Below are 18,905 nucleotides of genomic sequence, written 5' to 3' on the forward strand. Positions count from 1 at the left end.
ACCTACTTCTCCAATAAGTACATCATCCCACAAAAAATCTAATATTTGGAGGATGGACTATAAGCTGGTATGTCTTCACTTTGGATGTCCTGGACATATTGCACAATACCGTAAACAGAGAAGACAAGTGTTTGGTGATTATCATGCTGCAAGATGCCATCTATCACAACAGTCCATGCCAGTCACTTGCAGATGATTACAGTGGGTCGAAGTAAATCACTGTAACACAGGCGAGATTGCTTTCCAACACATCGCAGCCATTCTCTGTCATTGAACAAAGGTACCAGGCATTCACCTAACCCTCAAATTTAGGAAAACTAAACGAGACGCCCATCATTGTTTCCAGGGCTCTTGGGTGTCCAGCCAGATGCAATCATTGAAGACCCATGATATTTCGGCAAATAACCTTTCCGCCATCATCAGGTGGTTCAGATGGAATGGTCTGTGTGCTCATTGTCATTGTTATTTATGTCCGTCAGTCAGGCTTCAATTCCCTGTGCCGACGGTCCGACTGACGGACCTTAGGACATCAACGATCGCATCCGGCTGGACACCAGAGAACCCTGGGAACAACACATATGCCAGGAAAGCCTCCGATCACATATGAGATGACCATCAATGGAAATGATTCCAAATTCCTAGATTTCAGGAAGATGTTTGACTCAGTGTGCCACTACAGACTGTTAACAAAAGCCCAAGCATATGGAATAAGTTTCCAGGTACGTGAGTGGTTCAAAGACTTCGTGAGTAATGGAACCCAGAACACTGTCACCAGCAATGAGTGTTCGAGACGAAGGTATCATCAGGAGTACCCCCAGAAGTGTGGTAGAACCACTCTTATTCTCTATACAGGGTGAGTCACATAGGACATAACACCCCTTTTATTTCATGAATGGTTCCAGATTTCGAAATGATGTTTTTGGCACACACAATGGGGCACATACTTTGGAATGTGATAGCCTTAACTCTTGTATTGATTTACATATTAAAGCAAGCGTGATTTTTTCAAATAGAATGATATACTTTGTTTTAACAGCATCTGAAAGCAGTTGGAAAGATGAGTACAATGATATAATGCTTTTTAACATTGAGGTTGAAATTCTTTGTAAAAGAACCCAAGAAATATTCTAAAACTGAAAGGCAAGTTGGCCAGACTCAACTATTGCACTGCAAACACCAGGCTACTTCACTGTATTAAGCTTTCTGATCATTTATTTTTCTGCCTAGCAGAAACTATATCATCTACTGCCAGGTCATTTCTGGTCCAACATTCATTGCATGCAGGCATGTACACCAATGAAGAAAAGTTAGTGCAATAGTTGAGTCTGGCCGACTTGCCTTTCAGTTTTAGAATATTTCTTGGGTTCTTTCACAAAGAATTTCAACCTCAATGTTAACAAGTATTATATCACTGTACTCATCTTTTCAAGTACTTTCAGATGCCATTAAACAAGCATATCATTCTATTTTTAAAAAAATCTTATTTGCTTCAGTATCTCAATCATCATAAAAGTTCAGGCGCTTTATCACATATCTAAGTACATGCCCCTTAGTGTATTATGGTTTGTCGAAAACCTCATTTTGATACCTGGAACCATTCACAAAATAACAGGGGCATCACATCTTACGTGACTCATCCCATATAAAGAAATGATCTGACGGATAGGGTGAACACCAATCTGCACCTCTTTGCCAATGATACTGTAAGAGCCTACACTGAACAGTGTCATCATTCACTGACTGTAAAAGGATACAGGACAGAATTTCTATTCAGTGTGATGAATGGTACCTTTTTCTAAACATAGAAAAATGTAAGTTAATGTAGATGAGTAGGAAAAACAATCATGTAATGTTGAAATACACTATTAGTGTCATGCAGCTTAACGAAGTCACACTGTCTAAATATCTAGGTGTAACACTGCAATGTGATATGAAATGGAAGAAGTAAATTAGGATGGTAGCAGGGAAGGCAAATGGTCATCTTCTTTTTATTGGGAGAGTTTTAGGAAAGTGTAGCTTATGCACAAAGGACACTGTGTGTGGAACACTTGGGTGACCCATTCTTAAGTATTAGCTGAGTGTTTGGGATGCCCACCATGTCAGATGAAAGGATGACAACGAAGCAGTTCAGAAGCATGTTTCTAGATTTGTTACCAGTAGATTCTACCAATATGCAGGTGTTGTGGAGATGCTTTGTGACCTAAAATGGGAATTCATGCAGGAAGATGATGTTCTTTTCACGAAACACTATTGAGAAAATTTCGAGAACAAGCATTTGCAGCTGACTGCAAAATGATTTTACAGTCACCAACATATATTTTGCTTAAGGACAATGAAGACAAAGAGAAAATAGGACTTGTTTGAAGGCTTATAGAAAGTTGTTTTTCCCCCCCACTCCATTTGCAACTGGAATAAGAAAGGGAATGACCAACAGTGGTGCATAGTACCCTCCACCATACAGCGTATGGCAGCTTGCACAAAATGTATGTAGATGTAAACCTCCTCCATGGACAACAGTCACCAAGTTGTCAGGAAATCTCACTGACATCATCTTTGATGGCCAACCTGTCCAGGCGCTAATTGACTCAGGGTCTTCATTTTCTGTAATGACAAATGTTTATTGTCATCAGCTAAAGAATAATATGTTCCGTAATACAAAAGCAATTGCACTGAAAGTTGCAAACAGGAACTTCCAGCTGACAGGAAAAAGTACTGAAAAATATCTATCAATCACAGAATGCAGCAATCCCTTGAATTTGTCATTTTGACAGAGTGTAGTCATAAAGTTATTCTCAGTTGGGACCTCTTGCAGGCATCAAAGTAGTCATACACCATAGAAGATCAGAACTCCAAACTGAAAAAGCTGTTCCAACAAGCACACATAACAATGATTGCTCTGGGTGGTTGTTTGCTGTTGGGGACGACATCATCCTACTGTCATCAATGAGACGAGTTCCAGTCATCAGTTGAGATACTCAGTTAAACTGTGAAGCTTCTCTCAACTGCAAAAACCTACTCAGGATCACAATAGAAATCTACATGGTAGCAACAATCATAAGCATTGTAGGTGATCAATGAGAACTTCTGACCACTAACAGTCACAAGCAACCATAACTCATCCTTAACAGTATGTGCAGAGGGGCCAGGAACCAGTCCTGGATGGGCAGAACACTGCCATCACCTAACGGAATCATGCTCCACTACCCCTACAAATAACACTGGGAAGGAAGATACTACTGAGCTGTCTATAGGATCTGGCCTCACTAAGGAACAATGTCGGCAACTATTAGCTGTCCTGCACCTATTTTCAGATACTTTCAAATCCAGAGTGGAGAAAAAAAAAAAAAAGACCAAGCGGCCCATGGTAAAATACTGTATGGACACTGGGAATTGTCCACCAGTTAACCAGCCCTTGTATTGGGTATTGCTCGCCGAATGAGCCCTTGGTCTTTCCCTGTGGTCCCTGAGAAGAAGTGGGTGACACATGGTGTTTTTGTGTCAACTACCAGTGACTGCTTGAAAGGAGAAAAGCACTTATCAACTATGGATATGCTGACAAGCTACTGGCAAATCTAAGTTAATGAGACTGATGTAGAAAATACTGCATTCATAAACCTGATGGTCTGTAGGAGTTCAAAGTTATGCTGTTTGGATTGTGTAAAAGGTCCAGCCATCTTCGAACACACAATGAACAACCTACTTTGACACCTCAAATGTATGATGGATCTTTGCTATTGGGATGATACTGTCGCTATTTTCTAAGACATTTGAAGAACATCTAAGCCACTTGACACCTGTCTTTAAGTGTGCTCAGACTGCAGACCTCTGCCTGAATCCGTTGGCAGCATAGAGCGCTTGCCCGCAAAAGGAAAAGGTCCCGAGTTCGAGTCTCAGTCCAGCACACAGTTTTAATCTGCCAGGAAGTTTCATATCAGTGCACATTCTGCTGCAGAGTGAAAATCTCATTCTGTTTCTTCATCGCTTAAGAAATAAAAATCTTGAGGCACCTAATGGATGGTGATGGAGCCCACCCCGATCCAGAGAAAATAAAATGTCGCAGATTTCTCAACTCCTTGCAGAATAGTGATGTCAGACTTTCTTGGAATGCACTTGTACTATCGGCAACTCATAAAGGACTTCTGTACCAAGGTACATCCATCGCAAGAAGTACTTTAAGGAGACACCAAATATTCCTGGTATGAGCTTCACGAAAGATCTTTCCTTCTGCTTAAGGAAGCACTAAAGTCTTCAGTCCTAGCTTTGTATGATGACAATGTTGAGTCAGAACTCCAAGCTGATGCTAGGGGTTACTGTACAGATGCAGTTCTAGAGAAAATTGAGAGGCAATAGCCTATGCTTTCAGAGTACCGCCAAGGCAGAGATGAATTCTACAACTGAGGCCTAAAGAGTACAATGTCACAGTGGTATACAAATGCAGAACCTAACACAAGGACACTTACTGCCTTTCAAGGAATCTTCAGGTGGAACACAGCTGCTTGGATGATCTCAGTCCCTGCTGCACTAAATGACACTGCTGCTGCTGAACAGAGAACGTCCTGAAAACCATAGAAACCTTGAAGGAGGATGAATTGAGTAAAGGAGAATACTAACTAACAAACAGAACATTTTATACGAAGAACTATGAACCAGTGGGATGGAAATGGTAGTTCGTCATACCACATCTACATCCAACTACCTTTATTTCGACAAGTCCTACATCTGGTCACCTGGGTTTCATGAAGACTCTACATAAATTAGACACAGATATCCCTGGTGGGGTCTCTTCTGATCCAATAGACACTATGTGAGCTATTGTAAAGAATGTCAGTGTCAGAAGGTTCCCAAAGTTGACAAATGGTTATCGACCTGCACTGACTACCTCATCTGGAACATGCAACACTGTCACCAAATCTGTGCTGACTGCCAAAGCTCCAGAAATTGCAAATCTCATTGTAGAAGAAATCATTTTGAACCATGGTACACCTCTTGTGATGGTCTCTCATCATCGTTAAGTTTTCCAGATGAGACTAGTATAAGAAGTAATTGTATGTTATGAGATCACCTACAGGGTGAAAACTGTCTACTGTCTACAGATGAATGGTCTCACAGAATGCTTTAATAAGACTCTGGTAGGTACAGTACTACTCATCGTGAAATTTGCTTACAACACAGTGAAGCAAGAGACTACATACTTCACACTATCATTCTTTTTGCTCCATGGTCATAAGATCAAAATAACAATTGATGCACTGTCCCATATTAATCAGACAATACTAAGGGAGACTAAAATTAAACACCTCATCACCATGAGTGAAGAAGCTAGGTAGCTGGCTTGCATGTGGACCCTGGATGCCCAAGAAAAAGACCAAGTGTGCTATAATGCCAAGCACTGACCAGTGAAATACAGCTCAGGAGACTTGGTATCGATTTTTACACCTGAGTGGAAAATGGAACTTTAGGAAAAGTTAATACTTTGGACCATACTATGTCCTTCATTGCTTGTGGGATGTCATATAGGAAGTCAAGGATTATGACTCTTCATCAATAAAACAAAAGCACCCTCCATATGAAGCCATATTACAGTCCTGAGATGAAGACTGACAATGGGATGTTCAAGGAAACTGAAGACCCACTCAAAGATTGTGAAGCTTCTGAAACATCAGGCTGCTGGTACTCCAGTAGAGGGAGCAATGCTAAGAGCTGTTGCGCATGTAGTTTGGTGTAGTGGTTAGCTGGCATCACCAGCTCTAACACGATCACCAGTAATCATTTGCTATACAGTATTATCATTTCTGGAAGATTATTAAAATATCTTATGTTTTGTCATGTTTGTGTACTCTGGAATATTCACTGTTTGCATAAATACCAACATTCTGGAATATCTGATTTTTGTACAAATAGCTGCACTCTGTACTGGAAGTCAGTTCTGTTCTAGCTGCACACTGATGTAAGAATAAACGTGCCTTCAGTTCCAAGTATTGTACCTCACTGATGACCCTGCCTTCGGATTTAGATTTGATTGTGGTTTGAATGTGACAATATCATTGACATCCGTCTGTCGCAAGTCTTAGAACATATTGTGAGCTCAAACATAATGAGGTGTTTTCAAAAGAATGACACACACACACTACGCCAACCAGCATGTATTAAGGAAACATTGGTCACGCAAAACACAATTTGCCTTTCTCTCACATCACATATTGAATGCCGTAGAGCAAGACAATTAGGTAGATACAATATTTGTTGACATCCATTGGCTCAGTAATGTGCAAACAATTATTAATACAAGAACAATAACATTTTGTCACACAAAATCTGTGGCTAAAATTAAGCTTTCTCAGTGTGGAGAATGAAGCATGTTATCTTAGATAGGTGTGCCCCACTGAAGTTTCTTGGGAAACTTGTAGTTCATGTTGCATATAAATGACCAGGCAGGCAACATTAACAGTAACTTCAGATGTTTTGCACATGATGCAAGTATGTATAATGAGGTATTATCTGAAAAAAGCTGCACAAATATCCATTTACATCTTGGTTATATTTGAAAGTTGTGCAAATATTGGCCACTTGCTTGAAACATTCAAAGATATATAGCTCTGCACTTTACAATTCACGAAAATGTGATAATCAAACAATGGAGAATCCAGGATGGGATAACAATATATGTACACAATCCCTACTTGCAACCCATTGCCTCATGGTTCATATCCCTGTAATAACCCTACAGTGAAACCCCACTTTTATACTTTTCAAGGGACTTCAAAAAAATGGTGTAAAATGAGCGAAAATATAAAATGTGGGAAGTAACGTTTTAAGATGTAAAAGTTATGTACAGGATACCCCCTTGCATTTTCAAACTTAATGTATGTGTGCATAATAGGCATCAAAAACTTCTTAGGGACTTGTTTATTATCTAATAAAAACTGCTGATATAATGGGAACTGATAATTGGGATGCAGAAATGTTTGACTGACTTTCATAAATCATAATTGATGTTTTTAAACACCTGTAGCTGTCACTCATTATTTAAATAATGAAACACTGCATCAGTTACATATTTTCCCATGTTTAGCACAGTGCATTTCGAGAATTTGTTCTCAATATCAAGTGCAAATATTTACATAATTATTTTGTGTGGTGTTTGCATATGTGTTGTTCTGTGTCTCTTGAACTGTAGTCATCTTTTTGAGGTTATCTGGTACTGTGCTTAGTTATGCAGAAAACTACACACACACACACACACACACACACACACACAAACTATTACTCACATTGTTTTTTTGTGTAACATCAAAAACAATACTCTTGTAAATATTGCACCTAACAATGAGAATAAACCCTTAAAACATGTTTTGGTCAGCATGAGAATATATGTAATTCACACTGTGTTCAAACGAAAAACATTTGAGCAATGCAAACTGAATGAAGGTGTCAACTAGTGCTACAAGAGGCAAAAAGACGAAACACACTAAATATGGTTTGACAGAGATGTGATGATGATTACAACAATCACAAAACTGTGCATGCACTGTATAGACAGTTTGGAAATGGTTGTGATTGGTCCTGATTTCTTTAATCTTTATTGGTACAAATCTAGTTACTCCTATCAGCCACCATGCAGAGTAGAATTTGGCAGCAGCATGAACTGTTCCAATTTTTACAAGTTTACCAGTTTAAATCCGCTAAGTAGAGCTCCCTGGTGTCAAGAAACTTAGCCACATAATGTTTGTAAACACTACTTGACAGCCAACATCATGCCAGCATCATTTTGCGTCAGTATTTTTTCCAGGAACATTTTTTCATAAAGCATAAATCATGGGAAAATTATAAATATGTTGACGCAAAATCGGGTGTGAATTACCATTGTGGACATAGGAAATTTGATGGGAGCAATAAAAACATGTATTAAACAATGGGAAAAAATTAATTCCGGGAACGTAAAAGTGGGTTTATACTGTAGATGAAAGGCTTGTCCCATGCATCCTCTACCACCATCTACTCCAGTCCAGTCATAAACATCACCTTTCCCATCAAAGGCAGGGCTACCTGTAAAATCATTCGTGATTTACAAGCTAAGCTGCAAACACTGTGCAGCATTCTGTGTGGGCATGACAACCAACAAGCTGTCTGTCCGCATCAATGGCTACCGACAAACTGTGGCTAAGAACAACTGGACCACCCTGTTGCTGAGCACGCTGCCCACCAAGACATTCTTCATTTCAATGACCGCTTCACAGCCTGTGCTATCTTAATCCTTCCACTCAACAAGAGCTTTTCTGAAATGTGCAGGTGGGAACTCTCCCTGCAATATATCCTACATTCACGTAACCCTCCTTGCCTCAAACTGTGATAGTCATTGTCCTCACCCATCTAGCCCCTTCCCTTTTCCTATTCCAGCACTACACAGCCTTCTGTTCCATCAACACACCCAGTCTTTTTTCTTCTCTCCTCTTCCACTGCTCTCCGCTCTTCCCTGCCCTCTGTATAACCTCACAAGTAAATTTAGCTGCCCTACCCTCTCTACCTCTTCCCTGCATGCTCCCACTAGAAGTTCTGTACCATACCTCACCCCTACACTGCTATCCCTCCCACTCCCCGCCTCAGACTCCTCCTTACCCCCACTCATTTGCCTCTCCCATCATGTGCTGCTGCTCGCTTGTAATCTGGCTTCAGCTGCCAGTAACTATGGTTTTGTGTGTGTGTGTGTGTGTGTGTGTGTGTGTGTGTTTTATCCTATTTTATCCTATTTTGACAAAGGCCTTGTTGGCCGAAGGCTCATTTTGTGACAATCTTTCTGTTGTGCCTACCTGCGACTCAGCATCTTCGCAAAAATTTATAATCCGTGACTCCACTATCAATGAGTCAATTGCAAGCAGTTAGGTCGCAGAAATACCTGTGTGTAATAAATTTTAGACAAAGAGAAGATTTAACTAACACAAGCATGCACAGAGGTGCTTATGCAGACATTCATTCCATGCTCCCCAAGTGAATCGAATGAGAAAAGACCATGCACTTCACAATGGTTTGCAAAGTATAAATGTAGCCTGTCTAAAAGATCACACATAGACATCTCGTCACTTAAAAGCAGTTGCAAATAGTTAAGCTCTAATTTAATTTGTCACTTTCAATAAGCAAATTAGTATGGAAACTTCTTTGAGTTTACTGAAAACTGTAATCCAGAAAGGATATGATAAATGTGAAATGTTTATCAGAATTTTGCAATGATAAAAATAAAGTCAGTAAACCAGTCATTATACTTTCATTTATTACTTGCTACATATGCTTAGTTGCAACTAAAAATCTGGATACACAAGATTTGTAATCTTTCACCTCATAAAAAAATTCTGCCACAATACATAAGCTTTGTAATCTTTCACCTCATAAAAAATTTCTGCCACAATACAATGCTTTTAATATTTCATGTATGTACACAATGTGCAGATGTAATATATCATACCATCTACAGTCATATATAATAAAACTGAGACATAGTTACAGGCTGACATTATTGATTGCAGCTGGATATTTTAAAACTGCTTGTCTGTTAAGTATCACAGTCATTTCTGTACATGATTGTAACCTAGAAAATGATACAGAGTAGCAAGGACTCCAACAGTACCGGTAACAGAAAAAAAAATTGTATAACCCAGAACAAAGCAAGATGAATGGGTAATATTACACATCCAATCCTTCTGAAGCCCTCAAAAAATAACACCTTCTCATTCTGTTTATGAGAATAGATCACTGCTTAGCAAACAAAAGAGGTCAATGTGCAACATATGGGTACTTGTATGAGAATAGATCAATACTCATTACATAGTAGATGGGTACGTGTAGGAGAATAGATCAATACTCATTACATAGTAGAGTGGAACTGACTAAGCAGAAATTACTTTAGAATGCTAAACATTTGGAAAATGTCACTTTTCAGATCCCCACCACAGATATCTCTCTCTCTCCCTCCCTCCCTCCCTCCCTCCCTCCCTCCCTCTCTCTCTCTCTCTCTCTCTCTCTCTCTCTCTCTCTCTCTCTGTGTGTGTGTGTGTGTGTGTGTGTGTGTGTGTGGTTTTAGCTTTGAGGAAGGACTGTGTCTGTCCTAATTGGTTAGCATTGATCCATCTCTATTACAACAGTCATATTGCAGTCTAGATTTTTCCACACACTTATAAAGCATCACATTTCTTATTTTTCATAGTTTCTTTGCTCACTGTGAACAAGTGGTTCATCCATTACATTCTGATACATTGTAGTAGTTCATCCATTATGATCCAAAACTTTGGTTTGCAACACTAAATCATAAGAGATTATGATTGTTTCAAAATTCCACAGCCAATATGCTCAAATTAGGTGAAATTTTCTAATAACATAATGTAAACAAAGTAGTACATAAATTCTTCTGCGGTTCACATTTTAGTTACTTCTCCAATAAAGGAAATGGATGCACCGATTTTTATCTGATCGTACATTTTATTCTACAGTAACACTGTCAGGCTTTGCTTTTGCTTGCTTTTCTCCATCTGTTTCAAGATTTTTGTCAGTTTTTTTTCCCATCTGTTTATCTTCTCCATACATTTCAACATTTTCACAAGGTCTTTTCACATCTGTTTGTTTTTCTCCATCTATTTCAAAATTTATGTCAGTTTTTCTCACATCTTCTTGGTCTTCTCCATAAGTTTCAATTTTAAGAGGTATTTTCACATCAGTGTGGTTTTCTCCTTCAGTTTTAACATTCTTGTCAGCTTCTGTGACCATAGTTTCAGTTTTATGAGGTATTTTCACATCAGTTTGGTTTTCTCCTTCAGTTTTAATATTTTTGTCAGGTTCTGTGGCCATAGGTATTTTCACATCAGTTTGTTTTTCTTCTTCAGTTTTAACATCTTTGTCAGGTTCTGTGAGCATATCGTTAATCTCATTAATATCTTTCTCTTTAGCACCTTTTCTTGGAGGTAATACTTTCAAAAATGCTTCTTTCCAACTCATGCCACTACTAACACCTAGCAGGATCTCAAAAACTGAAAAATAAGAATTGCTGTTGTTACATTCATTCACACAGTAACACACTTCTTATTTCACAGGATAATTCACACATTCTCACCGTGATCGACTGTCAGTACTTTCCTTGTCTTCATTTCCAAGAACTCTTCAATAGGAAGTTGTCCATGGCTAATATTTTGGTCCACAGCCACTCTGTAACACACGCCCTGAAACAGGAAGTTCCTGAATAGCTGAGAAGGAAAATGGGAATGGTTATGTATCAAACAGAAAGAAATATATCATCAGAAATGGCAGAAAAGGTGAAACCACTAAGAACAGGGAGGACAGGCCTTCTTTATAACTTAGTGAAGACTAAAAGGAGCCACCTAGTCCAGATGTTCACACAGAAGCTGTTAGAACCTGTAAGATAGCAACCCTGTTGGAAAGCCGTATGGTGAACAAACATGGATGACTACTCACCAATCCAAACTGTAGGTAGCATGGTGAGCCAAACTTGGCTGTCATACTGATTAAATGTATTGCAGATCAGACTGAGTTGAGATCACCATGGGCATGTGATCAGCAAACAAACTGCTCAAGTTGATCCCATGCACTGAGACCTGCTCTGAGAATGTTGTGAGTATAGCTTTGCTATGTTTTAGAATTGTTCACATATCTTATAGAACTCTTCAGGCCCTGAAAGATAATTGTTAGAGGCTCTAATGCCAAATCTGAGCTCCAGGGACAGCAATAATTCATACCAGGAGAATGAATATCGAGTGTAGTGGAGAGACAGAACTATGACAATGGCTTCAGTTACTGGGGACAGCCAAATACATCAAAAACTTCATCTTACTGCATAAAGTTTGACTAAATAGACAATAACAGGGAGATTATGCTTTAAACTGATTCTACTACTATTTGGTTAGGATCAATAAAATGTGGAACATTAGGATATGAAGACAGCATAGTGGAGTTGGAAGAGGAGAGAAATAATATCAAATGAGGTACAGCAGCACTAGCAGAAGTGGAGTGGAAAAACAAAGACCACATAGAATTAAAATTGGGGCACATGTTTTGCAACACACTTAGGAGGAAATTTAGATTTAATCTTTACTGTAAACAAGAAAAGCAAAACCTATATTACAGATACGGAAGGAGCCTCAGACAGTATATTATGGCTTGATTCAAAACGAAAGGAACCATACTCAGTGGAGATAATTTACGCCTATGTTCCAATCTAGGCAGCAATGTCCTCACATTCTAATGAGAAGGTATTCATGTAGAGTTACAGAAAGTACTAAATAGTAGCAAAACACTTTACAAGAGGATAACGGCAGATTCTGTAGCAAAAGTAAGTCAAAATTAAAGAACGGTTCTTCAGCAAGACACCAAAAATTATAAAAAGGTCATATGTAAATATAATTTGCCAAAAGAAACAACTTATGTTCCTAACACATGTTCCAGCAGAAAACGAACAAATGGACTTGGCAAACAGATCCAAAAATGAAAGAGTATACAGGATAGGAGTTGTAAAACAGAATAAACATAAGATAGAGACAGTAATAAACAAATCCTAACCAACAAGTTCTGCATCTTACAAAATTAAAATTTTACAGACACAGGCAAAAGGAGACATATTTAACAAAATTACTTATGCATACAAAAAAGACATTGCTTGTTTGACAATAACAAATCAAAAGAAAACCACACATGCAACAAGCCAACCTTTAAAGAGAAACCAAAAAATAATGGGAACAGGATATAAAATGTTAAGTTAAACAAAAAGTTTTGAAATGTCTTCTAGAGGATGTGAAAGATACAATGAAAATTACGTAAGAGAACAACTGAACAAGGGTATAAAGGAAACAAAGTGATGTTAGTAGACATAACATTTCAGCTGTTACAAGGATCAACTTTTAAGTTTTTTACAAATGGCAATTAGATGGCACTACTGAGATGTGACTTCAGCGTGTTAAAACAATGACGGCAGTTCAGTAATTAGCAGAGTAGTTTCTCTACAGTGAATGTTTAAAGATAGTATTGTGTAAAACTGGAAATTTACATTAAGGTTTTCATAAATAAATATCTATACATAAGCCCAGTTGTGTTGAAATTACTTCAGGCAGAGCAGAGGTGGGCTGACATGTCTCTTTGTACCCCCTTCCCAGTCCTCCCCCCCCTTTCCTTCCTCTCTCTCTCTCTCTCTCTCTCTCTCTCTCTCTCTCTCTCTCTCTCACACACACACACACACACACACACACACACACACACACACCAAGGAGTGAAATATCGTCAACACTGTCACCAAAGAGCCTCCATCAAACCCAAAAGCCATGGATTCCACACTAATGTTGGTCATTGTCAAATATTTTTACATGTCATATCTTCTCATCCATCTACATATGGTAAGTAGGAGTCATTACTTACAAAGTATTTTTATGCATATAATGAATCATCTATGTACAAAATTTGGCTGAAGTTGTTCCACATTCCTGATTCATACTTGTACACTATCCCATTTTCATACCCACCCTTACTCCATGGAAGGTAGGTATTCTTACTCACACACTATTTCTTTGCAGGTAGTAAATAACACATGAACCAAGTATGCTTGAAATCAATCCAGTATGTGTATCTCATACATATTGGACATACTGTCTCCTCCCCGCATCTCTGTCCATCTCCTATGCCCCTCTTCCTTTTCCAGCTGCCCACTACCCCTCTCCATCTCCCATCTGCCTCCTACACTACCCCCTCCCTTCCTCTATTCACTTCCTCTTCCCCTCCCCCTGAGCATCTCCTCCCCCTTCCTCTCTCTGTCCATCACTTTCTCCCCCTCTGCCTGCCTCTGTCCATCACTTTCTCCCCTCCCCTCCCGTCTCGTCTCTTTGTCCATCTTCTCCTTCCCCTCTTTCTGTCCATACCCTCCTCACCCTCTCAGTCCATATCCTCCTACTCTCTCTTTCTCTGTTCATCTCCTACTCCCCTATCTGACTTTCAATTCCTCTTTCCCCTCTCTCTACTCAGCCGTGCCATTCCAATACTACCTGCACAATATGCCAGTCATGCAATGTAACCTAGATGAAATAGGTTGAAATCTATCCAGTGATTTAGGAGGAAATGTAAAAAAAAACATGACTACATTTATCAAAAATTATAAGAAAATCATCATGAATATTGGCAAAAGTGTGATATGAATAAAATGATTTAAGTACTGAATTCTGTTTGTAATGAAAACAATATTATCAAAACATTATTTCAAACATAATGTTCAAATAGAATATTAAATAAATCCAAAAACACATTTTCGAAAGTTATTAATTTTCAGTAGCCAACAACCTATGTCAAAAAGAAAGAAAAAGTGCATCTCTAGAAGAAAATGACAATCTACATATTTCTTATAAAATTCTAAAAGTTATTGTATTTTTTATTAGTAAAATAGAAATTTAAATACCTTGTGAGCATTGTGGTCCACCAATCCACCAATTATGTACACTTTATCATCCTCCAATTCAGTAATTATGTTATCAGATTCACTTGTAAGGTACACTAGTTCACTCTTATTAAAGATTTCAGTGTAACTGTCACTGTGAAAATAGATCTGTTCAGAGATATCAATTTAGTCATGATATTATCAACAGCTACACAACAAACCTATGATAATAATGATCACATACAAATCTATTAATACATAATAATAAACGTAATGAGTAACAAACTACTCCACACTGTTAACTGCTTCCCCAGGGAGGAAAGAGGGATAGGTTTAGGATTGCTGGGAAAGAAAGGCAGTTTACTTAGACCTGTAGTTTATATGGCAGTAGTCACCAGACTTATGTAGCTTGTGAGTTGCTGCACCGGTCTGAAGTCTTACTGTGAGCCACCAAAAGAAACTAGGACAGAAATAATAACTTGTTTGGGAAAATCTGACAATTGCCTATAATGTTTCATTTCCAGAAAACATGAAATTAATTTTAACTAAACTACAAGAAAAAGAATGTCTTTTTATCATCAAGCTTATTAACTGTAATGAGAAGTTTTTTAATGTTTGGAGAGTAAATAGTGACTGCCATTTGAATACAGTTCTCCAAGTGTTCATCAGTCAGCCTGTTTCCATAGCTGTTTTTTATAACTTTCATAATGGAAAAAGAAACTTCAAACAGATATGTAAACATGAAAATTTCCTTCACTTTGAGACCAAGCTGGATCAAAATTGGGTATTTTTCTTTAAAAACAAGAGGCCAAATATTTTCAGAGCTTGCATAAAGTAATTTTAAAGATAAATCATTTTGAAAATCAATCAGTCCCAACTCAACCGCAGCAATGTCTCCTTGAAAATCAAAATGCTCCACGACCCAAGTAAAGAACTCTTCTGCAATTTGACAGACTGTGCTACAATCGAAATGCTTTTGAAATCTTAGAAGTGTTTGTTGAATTGACGTTTCATAGTTTGCTGCAGGATGGAGGCATTGAAGAACCTTGCTTGTCAAACATTTGTTTCAAACAGGTAAAGTGTTTGTATTCACTTTGGATAAGATTTTTTCCCAAAGTTCCAGCTTTTTTGAGAATGAAGCGACATCTGAAACTTTTCTGCTAATATCTTTATCCTTAGCTCGAAGCTGGAAGTTAAGGATACTAAACTTTTCCGTGATGTCTGTGAGAAAACCAAAATCTTTTTATTTTATTTATTTATTTATTTATTCATATTCCATTGATCCAGTATGCAAGAGAAATGCATGGGTATGGAACAAGTCATAATTATACACAAGAGCAGTACTTATAGATGCTAATAGATATAAATTTTAGTACTGTATGGGAAAAAATACGCTAATAATTACAAGCTAAGCTTTTGTGCAGTGAAAAAAGGTATAAAACAATCAAATAATAAATCACAATTCTTACACATTACAAGCTTCAAATTTGATAGAATTGAAATGCTTTGTTATGAAATGAGTAATAGATAATTGAAACCAGATTTTCTAGTTCACAGAAGAATTGGCCTCAGTCTTTCAAAAATTTACCTAAGGCAGAAAGCAACTCTTTAAGTGCTGTAAAATTCTACCTCCCCTATGCCAACAAACTTTCACATGAAGCAGTTGATCACAACAGTGGAAATCTAGTTCATCAGTCATTCCGATGATGAAACATCTCTGAATTGCCTGAGCTCTAACTTTGTTCACAGCTTTTATGTTTGTTTTCATTACACTGTTCATTCTTAAACACTTTCCACACAGCGACTGCTGGTGTATTACACAGAGTGAAATAATTTTTGAAATTCAGAATGATGCCTCAGTTGCTGTTTTATTCTTGTCTAATGGTTTTACAGAAGTTGATTGTTTAGCATAAAGTTTGCATTTTAGATGCCTTGCATTTTCTTTCCTTGGAGCACAATCCAGCAGAAAACCCTTTTCAGTCCTTGAGTGAATGGTTTTGAAATGACATTTGATGTTCCCTTTCTTCCCAACTGATACACTTGCATAGCATAGTAAACACACACATTTGTCCTTCACTTGGTAAAAAAAATAAAGTTTCCCATTCCAAATGAAAGTTAAAAGGTTTATGGTTTTTTCCTTGAACATACCATCTTTAGAACAAATCTAGCTTAATATCTATGCCAAATCAAGCTATCCACATTAGCGACTGTCTGATACACACACGAAAAACATAAGGTGCATGACCTCACACATATACAATCAACTATGAGGCCGACAATGCAGTACTCTTCACTGACAATGGCAGTAGTGGGGGAGCAATAAGCACCTGTTGTCCTGAGCATGGTCTGAGCTCAGTGAAGCAATTCATGTTATCCAACCTGGGCATTACCACAGGCTACTGAAAATGTCCTTGGAGCTGCTAGTAGCTCACAATCAATGGTTAGGCAGTCATTGGTTTAGAGGGACTCATCTGTTGCGAATTCTCCTCTCAATCAAGGGTCTCAGTAAACTGCCCTGACCACCATCTCCCCCCCCCACCCCCCCCCCCCCACCCCCTTTCCCAGAAATCTCTCTTTCCTCTAAGAGGGAAAAACTAACAATTTTAAAAGTTGAGAATAGGATTTTCATTTTTCAATGGTATCTATTGTCTACTGTCTACTGACAGTTGACCCGCCTCCCACTTGCCCATTCTCACTCACTCATTCAGCCCAACTCATTGTCACTATCTCTTTGCGTCTCTCTAACTGTCACTGTCTCCTGTCTTACAGCCACAGTCTCTTTCATTCCGTTCCATTACTACAGTTTCCTCTCATTGTCACTGTCTCCCTCTTTCTCTGTGTCTGACTGAACTTCCTCATTCATTTTTTCCCACTGCTGCTGTCTCTCCTCATTGTCACTTATCTCTCTCTTCCTTGTTGTCACTGTTGTAGACTCTGTCTCTGATTACCATTGGCTCTCATTCACTTCCAATTTTTTCTTCTCTTTATTCTTCTCTCTCTGGCAGTGTGTGTGTGTGTGTGTGTGTGTGTGTGTGTGTGTGTGTGTGTTAGATGACAGGTGCTCAGCATCGTGGTTATCAGCATCCTTATATTAAAATAAAAGAATGTGGAGAAAATAACTAAAATTGTTGTCACACAGTAAGGAGTAAGCTTATAAAATGACAAGCATTCACTCACTCCCACATCACTCATGTTCACTGACACTGTCTCCTTCGTAGCATTGTTCTGTCACTGTCAACTACTATCTTCCACTGCCACTGTCTTCTTCTCTTTCTCTCATACTGCCATTGCCTCCTTCGCTCTTTCTATACCACAACCACTGTCTACTCTCTTCCAATGTTTATTACTTTTCTGTCTCTTTCCCATTGCCACTGTCTCCTCCTTTCTCAGCATAAAAATGCATGAATATGTCCACATCCCAAAATATTTGGGACAATTTTAAAAAGTGCAGAGTAAGGTAGAATGAGGCAGCTGGAACCCCACTTTTCAGTCAGGGTCTTTTAAACAGGAGCATATTCGTCTGTTTTGCGTTCGACAGGAATACTTTTCCGCTGATTCCATTCTTTCCGTGCCACAAGCAGGGCATCTCATTCGTATGAAAAAACAATTATTGGTCAATAAAATTTTGATAGTTTACTTATGTGAAACTGAAATAGTAAAAAACTGTATAATTTTGCACCTCAGACCAGATTTTAGACGCACAAAAATTTTACATGTGCTTCAGTACTACAACATGGGATTTCCTGAACCCTTCTTATGATAACAGAGCCACTTTACAGCATATTTCTCCATGCTAGGTCACTATATGAACTACGTTTTTGCCTCACACTGGATTTAACATGTGTATTTTACATGTACAAGCAGGAAAACTTTGAACCTCCGTATCTCGAAAATGGCTAAGAATACCAAGAAAATTTACCAATTTGTTCGAGATTGGGATGTATCACAAAATTTTCAGGTATTTACTGTCATAGCCATCTTGGGCTCTGTGGCTCATTTTTTGTATCAAAAGAAAAAAAAAGTTTTTTTTTTGCTCCCTTTGCCTAAGCAGGAGGAAGTGTGTAATATTCAAACTTTGACCCTGTAATGAAATACTGATATTAAGAAAAACCTTCTGTTGGGTATATAAATGTTCCCAGACCCTAGAGCTATACAAAACACTTGATCTTACCTTTCCATCACCAACTGAACCTGAAGTACGAACCCCAGAAGAATCCCGTTTTTATGCGCACCAATTTGGAACATATCAGATAGTGCATGCTGTCACGTGTGTACCGATAGGTGAGAGGTAGCACTATTTTAAACCTCCTGTCTTGTTACTATTTATTCACCTCAGCATACTTGCTTCCTCTAATAAACTATGTACTTCATACATTATACTCTAGACATTTTTATAACCACATTAGTGAGTACTGTATATCTTTCAATTTAAGGTATAATCTGCTTCCAAAAAAACAGAGGGTTTTTTTAATGATTCATTTCATCATCTATTCAA

General features: G+C 38.2%; 1 protein-coding gene across 3 annotated transcripts in view; it reads right to left on the reverse strand.

The window, feature by feature from the left end:
* Positions 1 to 9,986: 9,986 nt before the first annotated feature.
* The window catches only part of LOC124789697 (tRNA methyltransferase 10 homolog A), a 32,630-nt gene continuing 23,711 nt past the window's right edge, over positions 9,987 to 18,905 (reverse strand). Inside the window, exons 4-7 of one of the 3 annotated variants that reach the window (XM_047257143.1) lie at positions 14,432 to 14,578; positions 11,096 to 11,201; positions 10,840 to 11,012; positions 9,987 to 10,773 (exon numbers count right to left, since the gene is read on the reverse strand). In XM_047257143.1, coding sequence (XP_047113099.1) covers positions 10,468 to 10,773; positions 10,840 to 11,012; positions 11,096 to 11,201; positions 14,432 to 14,578 — 732 coding nt within the window. In that variant the 3' untranslated portion in view covers positions 9,987 to 10,467. Of the gene's footprint in view, positions 11,013 to 11,095; positions 11,202 to 14,431; positions 14,579 to 18,905 lie in introns of all 3 variants that reach the window. The other 2 variants (XM_047257142.1, XM_047257140.1) reach the window with 2 other exon arrangements.

The sequence above is a fragment of the Schistocerca piceifrons genome, chromosome 3 (assembly GCF_021461385.2).
Source record: "Schistocerca piceifrons isolate TAMUIC-IGC-003096 chromosome 3, iqSchPice1.1, whole genome shotgun sequence".
In the NCBI taxonomy this organism is placed as follows: domain Eukaryota; kingdom Metazoa; phylum Arthropoda; class Insecta; order Orthoptera; family Acrididae; genus Schistocerca; species Schistocerca piceifrons.